The sequence below is a fragment of the Centrocercus urophasianus genome, unplaced genomic scaffold, assembly GCF_019232065.1.
Source record: "Centrocercus urophasianus isolate 14NV4802_14NV808 unplaced genomic scaffold, USGS_Curo_1.0 seq_107, whole genome shotgun sequence".
In the NCBI taxonomy this organism is placed as follows: Eukaryota; Metazoa; Chordata; class Aves; order Galliformes; family Phasianidae; genus Centrocercus; species Centrocercus urophasianus.
This window is the reverse complement of record NW_024884220.1, coordinates 10,840-20,881: the sequence shown is the minus strand read 5'-3', so window position 1 is coordinate 20,881 and position 10,042 is coordinate 10,840. Positions and strand designations below refer to the sequence as shown.

The 10,042-nt window shown below is 38.9% G+C and overlaps 1 protein-coding gene across 1 annotated transcript in view; it reads right to left on the bottom strand.

The window, feature by feature from the left end:
* Positions 1–10,042, bottom strand: part of LOC122167870 (calcium-binding mitochondrial carrier protein Aralar1-like) — a 21,839-nt gene that overhangs the window by 2,845 nt on the left and 8,952 nt on the right. The window contains exons 7-8 of the mRNA XM_042832755.1: positions 2,381–2,549; positions 299–437 (exon numbers count right to left, since the gene is read on the bottom strand). Of these exons, the coding sequence (XP_042688689.1) occupies positions 299–437; positions 2,381–2,549 (308 nt within the window). The remainder of the gene's footprint in view (positions 1–298; positions 438–2,380; positions 2,550–10,042) is intronic.

Genomic DNA, 10,042 nt, shown 5'->3' with positions numbered 1-10,042 from the left:
GGTATCTCATTTTATGTTCATCAAAGATTCAAATTAGCCTTCAACTCAGAGAGCACAGTAACAAGTAAAACCCCATTGAGACAGACAGATCAAATTTGACTACAAGTTGCTGAGCTGCATTACACTGTTTATCCACATTATGCAAATGTAATTAGCTCTCATCAAAATTACATCGCCTCCCACTAAGGATAACAGTGATCAAATTTAGATTAAATCAGACACAATAGTACCATACCCTTCCTTTATATGGGGCTACCGAATGAATATTAAATATTACTTACTGAAAGAAAAAAATTACCTGCAATGGCTCCAGCTGCAAGGAGATTAAGCCCTCCCACATGGCCATTTTCATCAGCGAGCATCAGTTTGCTATGAGCATAAACAGGAAAGTAGATTGCAGAAAAGGGAATGTCTCTGAGGAAACAAGCTTTGGCACCCTGTCATGCAGAAAACAGATGTAATAAAAATAAATTTTGTAAATAAGGTTAAAATTGATATCCAGAGCCCAGGAAGCATCAGTTCTCTTGATCTACCAGGTAAACAACACAGAAAATAAACTAATTCAGGGAACAGAAGATGTGGAATTGAACTCAAAAACTAAAGCAGGCTTCTAGAGTAAGGATGATTCAAGGTTCACATATAAGTTTATTAAGCGCTATGCAACAATAATTCTGACATCAGTACCTAGGATAACTACCTTTTATATTTGATGTGTCCAAACACAACAGAGAAAGCAACAAGGTCTGTCCTGATGTCTTTCTCACAATGACCCACAACCACAGAAGCAGTGAGATAAGTCCTTGCATGCCATTCTTTCCATCAAACTCAAAATCATCACTAAAATACCATGTAGGTTTGTAACACCTCATACTGCTCTGCACAGATGATCACATAGTTGAGTAAGTAAGCTGCACCAAAAAGGGAAACCACTGCAAAATGGGAGGCTTTCAGTGAGGAGAACACTGTAAGAAGCAGCTCCTGGCAAAAACCTGGCACAAAACAATGCCTTAAAAGAAGTCTGTACACTGTAAAAACAGTGGAACACTCCTAACAAAACGTTTAATATTATTCTTTTGGTAACTCCAGTCATTAGTCTTTTACTAACTGAAAAATAACTCCTTCAGTGCAAAGCTCAAACAACCAACAAAATGTCAAAAATCTCATCCACATACCCTGAAAGCATGCATGTTACAAAAATAACCTCCTTTCCAAATGAGAACTCTAGTACTCTATACTCCAGGCAGCAGCCTCCACACAATGGGCCCAGCTGAGACCTGTCCCCCTCTGCAGTGAGATGTAGTGGAACAGCAGGAACAGCACCTGTTACAAACCCTGTGTGGCTGAAGCAGGACTCCAGTACAGAGAATCTCGTGCCCTCAGTCATTTCCATGCAGATAGTTTATGCTCTAAATGTGTTTGTGCAATTACTCACAAAAGATAATGCAATCCTAATTTCTGAAGAATTTTTAGTAAGCTCAGTTGTTGAATTACTACAAAGAGAAATGATAACTTTGTCCCATGTATCAAAACATCTGTGATCTTTGGGAAAGGTAATGGTTGTTAATCTGATTTATTGAATTCAAAGCAAAAGGTTCAGCTCCAGAAATAAATTTGCACATTTCTATACTATTATTACAGGCCTATGACAAATCAGGTAAGCAATGTTTTGTAAGTGCACAGATAATACAAGTGCTGAATTTGTGTATTACCCCTTGTGCTGGCAGAAGATTCAGCAAGAAATACTATTCCTTGTTTAAGAAAACTAATAGCTTCTGCTCCATTACATCTGATCTGTAATGATGGTAGTAAGTGTACCTGCAGGGAAGGAATCTGTTGACTGGCACTCTGCTGAAGTACAGTATAGTATGGGCTTTTTTTAAAGTGGAATTTGTTATTGACAAATCCCACCATTTAACTTCTTAAAAATCTGAATCCTGCTAAACTGCACCACTGTTTCGCTGCCATCAAATTATTAAGACAAAGAGAATATCCTGCTGTAAAGATAACAATAGAGATAACGGAGATTCAAAATAAATGTAAGAAAAACACACAGGAAAGGTAAAGAAACTTCTCACAAAACCCCACCAAATGAAATTATCAGTACTGGAAGCCAGCAGATCTGCAATACAGGACTCCCTGTAGCTCGGTATAAAAGCCCAGAGGACAGAAAGGGGGAGTACTTTTATGTATCCCACTGCCATTAATATAGAAGTGGGTTTTCTTCAGTTTTCCATGGTGGGGCTGCCCTGCAGGAAGAAATTGGTTCTAAATTCAAAAGGTTTCTTTTGTTTTTAACAGTCTTTGTTTCAACACTGTAAAAGTTTAACATAAAATGGGTTAGCAGAGCTATAAAGAAACCACTTAGAGCAGAAACACATACCTTATAGAGACCAAGAAGGCCTAAATCTTTCATGACAGAGAGGGCACTGACTCTGGGTCCTGTAGTAATTTCTCCCGCTACCTGCAGCCGAATCTTTACAATTTCCAGTGGATTAGTGAAGATGACCTGGGAAGCTCCTGCCTGCAAACCCAAAGAAAAAGAAAGCAAATTGCATTATTGGAGCATGTGGTGACATGCTGACTTTGCAAGGTGCAGAGTACCTTCACCTCTCAATGCATTGGCTCATATTCTCAAATAAAAACCCACGAGTGAGAGTTAGTAAAGCACTTGTCCAGAGGTTAAAAGCCCACATCAGAAATCATGGTTATGTACAGAATTCTGATTCACACAGATTCTTACATTCATATGTTTATATTCCACTGAAGTGGATTGATTTGGTTTCCCTCTGCAATTCTCCTTCACATCACTTCCTAAAAGTCATGAGACTGCACAAAAATCTATCAGCTACTGCACTAAACACTACCCTACAACAATGATTAGACTTGCACTGATAGGGCATCAAACACTTACAAAGAAGACCTTATGTTTATTTAATAATAATCCATCACCAGTGCGTAGACATGCTATTAGCATTTAGTGGTGTTGCTGTTCATAAAGTAAATTTGCATTTAATGGTGTAATTTTAAATAATTAGAAAAGGTGTTTGGAGTTTTGTTTAGTAGGCCATAATTCTCCTAATTGGAAACAAAATATAAAATTTAAATAGGAAGAGTAACATTTGAAATTATGATACCAGATACAAACAGGAGCCCTATCTTTCTCGGAGCTGAGCATGGCATTCCGCACGCAGTCCTGTTAGAAGGACTGAAGAACTGCCTTGCTTCCTTCTTCCTAGCAATGGAGTTGCAGAGCACCTTTAAATTCTGCACTTCAACCAACGACTTCCAAAGAAGTACGTTTCAGTTTCCGTCTGACAGTTTCATTTCGGGAGCACCTATTTAACATGACATGAACAGATTTCTCTTTGGTACACTGTGGGTAAATATTACACTTGAAATCTGGAGAAGTGGTTCAGCACAGAACAGCTGAATTTTACTAAACTTTCTTCTTGCCCTTCTTTCTGGACCCTCTTTGTCCATTTAAGAACTGTTCTCTAAAATGCAGTCACCTGAATACAACCAACTTCAAAAAGCATTTCTTCCCCATTTGAAAGCCCCTCGTGGTCTTGATCTACTCAGTCAACCCATCACACTTGACTGAAGAAAAAGATGCACAATATCTGTAATTAAAGCTTCTTTTTTCCACTTCTAGGTTGCCCATGAAAGAAACTCGCTTTGTAAAACTGAGGGCATGTGCAGACAAAAAAAAAAAAAATTAAGAAAAAAATCATTGGTCAGTTCACTATCCTGCCTCCTGGTGTTCCCTAATTGATTCAGAACTAATTAACACTAATCCTTTCTGTTATGTCTCTGGTATAGCACATCTTCTGCACTGCAACAACAGGCAGAACTGAGGTTTGCCTGGGAGCACATCTTAGAAGCTGGAAACTTCTTTTAGATTTGAGAAAAGGACCTCAATGGCTCTTACAGAGAACGAGGAACACTCTGAGCACTCTGGTACTGGATGTGCGATGGAGGTCTGCACTCATCAAGTGTAAGATACCTCAGTCAGTACGGACATTCGAAATCCTTGACCCAAAGAGTGGCAGATCAACCTCTGCTTTTGATTAACTATCTTTACTGCAACTGTCTGGAAGACTGTTGGAAATTCCCAGACTGGACAAACTGACCCCATCTTCTCTGTTTCCTGGACTTAATGCATAATCTTTTCTCAGTTCCCTGACACCACTCATATCCAAAACTGTTCTTCAAACCTTATTTACTTCCCATGTTACCTTTTCATTTCCAGTTAGTACAGATCTATGTGTGTAAGAAGAAATGGCCATCCCACTTGGAAAAGTTTCAATACAAATAAACACGTAATTCTCATCTGGCAAGTTCTGTTTAACAATAACCAATGTTTTTTTTCCACATTACATTAAACAGAAAAACAATTTCCACTGTTCATACTTTCCTTACATTCTTTTTTATACTTTGGAGAAAACATAAATCAGAATACTCTTACTACATAATACAGTACATCATAAAAGTTTATTTGCTACCTGCCTATTTAATATGCATTCTTTGTTTAAATACATGAAATTCAATTATTTTTTATTTTTAATCTGTTGCAAATTAGCCAAAATAACTCTTTCTATTTGCTTAACAGCCACCAAAGAAACACAATAGGCCAATTGGTAAACATCTCTATTTCTGCCCAGAATTCAAGCTTCCTGCAATTTAGCCTCCTCCTCCCTTGGTGCACAACTGCCTCCCTCTTCTGTTCTCAGCCCATTCTGATGCACGAATGAACAGATAAGACTCTAAACAGAACTTTTTTCATATTTTAGTAGTAGTACTGAAGTGTTACCAATTTCATGCTGTCAATAGAGAATTACATATAACAATATTAAATGACTTGATAAGCAGATGACTGAGTAAAAAAAAAAAAATAAAAAAAATAAGAAAAACCCTAGCTTTTCAGTAGAAAACCTCTTAGAAAGCTCTTCAATTGTTTTGAACATTGTGCATTCGGCGCTGACAAACTTCTCACATCCAGCTTTCTTAAAGAGCAGTAACCATCAAGACACACATTGAAACGCTGCCTGTCAGCAATACAGGCTCCTGCCCAAGCCTCACCCTTTCATACGGTTATGTCTGGAGCAAACTTTTCTGCACAGGAACAACTCAATTCACATAAAGGTCTACACCAAATTCAGCTTTGGGAACGAATGAGATCCCTATCACATCATACGTACAGATAACATACAGCACAAGAAAAACCACTTTTTTATTGTGTGCTTTTTAAGAAGTGAATGGGAGGGCTGTTGATTGTGTTTTGTTTTTAAGAAAATGTTTCTGTGTCTGATGAAGAATGAGGTGGAGGAAAGGCATTGCCTGGGTTCCCCAGCAGCACAGGAAGTGCCTCAGAAGGGGATGCAGAAGAGAAAGACACAAAGGCTCTCAAACCAAAAACAAACTGGCGGTGTGCAGAGTTGCAATACAAATCTCCCTGCTTATGTGCAAATCATTGGCAATCACCATCATTCATTCTCAAAGTACCTTATTTCAGCTGTCAGCTATGTTTTTTAAATACACGTGCAGACATATACACACACTACGGTCCTTGAATTTCTTTCACAGAAGGTGAACTAAATCTAGATTTCTTCCTCAAGAAAATCTTCTTTCACTTTTAAATTACAACAGACACTTAAAAAAAGGTTGACAAATTTGTTTCTGAATGGAGGTTATTCATACACATCAAAAATACCAGTAATAAAAGCTTCTACTTAACCTTAATGTCATGTAAAATAACTCTGCAAGGAGCAAATAAAGGAACTAAATCTGACAGCAAAGGTTATGAGAGAAAAGATGTAGTTTGAGATCCCACAGCAAACGCCTCATGACATGCCAAAGGCTGAAGGAAATACACAAATGACCCTGCAACATGAGACCTCTTGCCCTTTCCAATTCCACCCAGAGGCATATGCTACAAAGGGGGAGAGGCCTATTTTGAGCCCTTCCTTCCTTCCTTTCTGAAACTGCCACATCCTGGACCACAACCATACCCCATAGAAGCAATTAAAATAAGACACTGCTTAAAACAGACTACTTCAAACACATCCAAAGAACTTGCACTTCTTTCTCAAGGACAAACTTCCATAGCTCATGTACCCACAGTAAACTCACCGTCTCTTTTACTAAACAGTACATTTCTCTGTAAGTTTAAATGTCTGCAACAGAAGGCAAAGCAGCAACATTTAATTCTTCTCCTAACTTTACCTGCCTAAAGCATATGAAAGGATGTACAGTATCTATCTTCAAGACTTTGAAGAGCAGCATCCTGACAAGTAAATTCTGGGACCTCTTTCTATATGTATAGGCAAGCACACACACATCTCCCACTCCTAATCACCAACAGATGCACTGCCTACACCTTCAAGAAGAGTTCTTAGCCCATTTCCTTCTGGCACCTCACCTCACATCCTGCAGCACAAATCGGAAACGTCTTTCACATTAAATGGAATTCATCCACTTGAAATGTTAAGTTCCACACACACTCCCATTGATGGAAAAATCTATTTTTTCCAATGTAAATCATAGGAACTGCAGCTCAAAATTACAGCATTTTCATCTACTGCGGCAGTACTTACGAATCACTTATACAACATCAGATGTCAACTTATATGGCTCAACTGAGGATGAACAGTTGCCCTACAGCACCTAGCCTAACATGGATCACGCAGGTGGGTTTCTTTGAGTAGCACTATCCATATTAGGTATGAGTTTTCTGTTTCCCCAGCTCTTGTCAGGATACAGGAAAGCATCACCAAAGCCCAACTCAGTCTCCCTGCTACCTAACAGTAGTTGAAAACTCCAGAGGCAGAAATGCTAATCACTAAATTACACTGAAGTTCAATTAATTACAGTAACAGTAGGGAAAGAAATTGTTTTATCTATATATGTGGAAGTGTGGATAGTGCTGCTACTGATTAAGAAACCAGCAAACTCTCAGGAAGGTAGGAAGATAGGATATCAGTTTCATCCATCAGTGACCAAAACCCTTTCCTTGACAGGTATGACCTGACTGGTGTAACTGAGCTGCCCCACGCAGTTGTTTTGCAGACTTCCAATACAGACACAACTTGAAAGCAGCTGGGAATATTTGGGCTTTGACAGAGCAGATCCTGCACTCCCCAATGGCATTTACATTGCCCAGAGGCTAGCAGGTACATTTCAAGAAACACAGGGCACTGGCTGACTGCGGGGGGTCCCTGCCCTGCAGTAAGGAAGGAAGACTGGCAGGCAGCTGACCATAATAAATAGGCCAGTGCTTGGGTGGATGTCTCTGGTAACAGCTATGAGATTTATGATTTTCCCTTTTACTGAGGATAGGAGTTTATTCCAAAATCTTACAGCAGTTGAGAAAAAAATAATATCTTCCTAATGCAGATGCTGATTCTGTTGGTTGCCCCTTTGTGGGATGATACAGTACTTCTTGCAGAGCTGAGGATGCTGAGCGCCATTCACAGGTTGCCTGGAAGCACTGCCATCCTAACATCAAAGGTTTTAGCTGTCCCCATTTGTGGGTCTTACAGGACTGTAATACCATAAGTAGGCTTTGATACAGCAGTGCCATCCAGAGAGGAGAATTTGCTAGGTCTGCTGCACTACTTTCATTGCTGCTTCTGCCTCCTCACCACAATTTTGTTGATTCCTGACTGTGGACAGTGTTGCACACAATGTGCTTCTGCACTGCTTGCAAGAAGGTAGGTGTGGAAGGTTTCTGCTCATATAAAACACCTAAAAAACAGCTTGCTCATCCATTACACGTAGAAATGGTGAAAAGGAACATTACTGCTGTTAATCAGGAGAAGAATCAATGCTAAACACAGACAAGTGAGGGTCAAAGGTAGTAAGAACATCTCTGAGAGCTACACATAGGTATAATAACCTGTTTTTTCTGAGGTTATGAGGAGGTGAAAAGCACTTTTTGAACGCATTCTTTTTATAATATACTATCAGCATAACAACATATCCCATCTTTCTACCTACTTGAGAGTTTGCTGATTTATTAACATTTGTCAAGACATTTTTAAGAAGCCACAAGCTACCTAAATCCAGATGGTAGAAACAATTTTGGATAGATAAAAGCCAAACAATGTCATGGTAACTCATAATTTTGGGCTAACAGAGAGAGAAGGAATAGAATTGTGGAAAGATGAGGAAGAAAAGTAGTATCTCCAGAAGAGAAAGCTTGTCCGCCCCAGCACGTAGAAAGGGATTAAGGTTGCTAGTGGCAGTTCCTTGCATGTAACTGTTGATTATCTCATAATATTTTGTAAAAAAAGCAGAACACAATGAACACAGTAAATGAGAAGATCAACACTATTTCCAAGCAAGTCAATATGAAAAAAAAGCTGTCAAACTGAGGATGAAAAAACTGAGGAGAAAGAGGACAGAAACAATTATGTTGCTACTGTTTCAGTTAATTAATCCTTTCAGACATTTAGAATAAGCCTTATGTGCTTCATATTAATGATTCCAGTATTTAGGAAGAAGTGAAATAGCTAAAATGACATTTAAAAAAAAAAAATCAGTGCAAACAGGAAAGTCATCAGCTGGTAAGATTATTGGATAATCCAAACAAGGCTGCAAAGAAATTAAAACAACCGTGAGGTTGCTAAACTGTGCCCAGCATCTGCCCTACAGAAGCCAACTTTATCTAAAATACTCCCAGCTAGAACAAAAAAAGTATTCCCATCTATTCTGAGTCTAGCAGAGGGTCACAAAGATGATAAAGGGCCTGGATCATCTCCCGTATGAGAAAAGGCTGAGTAACCTGTGTGTGTTCAGCCTGGGGAAAAGACTGAGTGAGAGATCTGATCAATGTTAATAAATATCTAAAGGGAGGTGGGAGGCAAATAGATGAGGCCAGGCTCTTCTTGGTGATGCACAATAATAGGGCAAGGAGCAGTGGCCTAAAATTTGAACACAGAAAGTTCCATACAAACTGCAGATGAATTTCTTTATGGTAAGGGTGATGGAGCACTGGAACCGGCTGCCCAGGGAGGATGTGGAGTCTCCACTTGTGGAGATACTCAAGACCGGTCTGGAAGCCTACCTGTGTGGCCTACTGTAGGGCATTTGCTGTAGCAGGGGTTGGACTCAATCTCTTGAGTTCCCCTTCCAACCCCTGCAATTCTGTGATAATTTTGGAAGACAATACCAGCTACAACAATCAGCTTGTAGAAAGGGTTGTGTCTGGACAGCTTATCTGAAACTAAAATTTCTCCCTGATTTTTGTACGTTCACTACAGTAAGACAATAAAAATGTATTTTGAAAAAGGAGTACCTATCAAGAAGCAGAAAAGCCTGTAAAGTCTATAATGTTTAGTATTATAATTTCAGTATAAAATAATGTAAAAATAGTAACTGAGTATGAGATGTTTGATTTAAACAGTGGATTTAACCATAACAGAGAGAAGAATACTAATGAATTGTATTTGCTTCTGTTATAAATGATCTGTATGTGTTTTCCAGCAGAAAGGTTAGTCTTTTGCTAGCTATACATCACAGCTGCTTTCTCACATTTCTCAGAAAATAAACTTTGTACACTGACAGGTGAAGACTCAAGCATGTACCAGGCTGCCAAATTCAATCAGGCAGAACTATAAGCAGCCTCCCTTCAGGGCTGCTTCTTTGAATTAAAAGTTTGCAGAGGTCAACAACCTTTCTGCCCCAGGTTTGTTGTAAGCTGAGGAGGTTTTTTACCAGCTTGTCAGCCTACTCAACTGGAAGTTATTAGTGTTCCCTTCTACAAAAGGAAACTAACTGAAGATTTAAACATTTTGTAGGGTTAACAGCTCTTGGTGAATCTCACAAATGAAATTAGCCAATGTATTAAAAAAAAAAAAACCAACCAAAAAACCTATCATTAATACCAATTCCAATCATTTACAGCTTGCTTGGAGATCCACTGAATTAGAGTTCTCAATCTCAATGAAAACATTATTTGTTTTTACCTACATTTACACGACAGATGTAGTCAGCATCTACCTAGCCTTTAACCTTGCTGGGAGAACAAAGATGCTGTAAATCT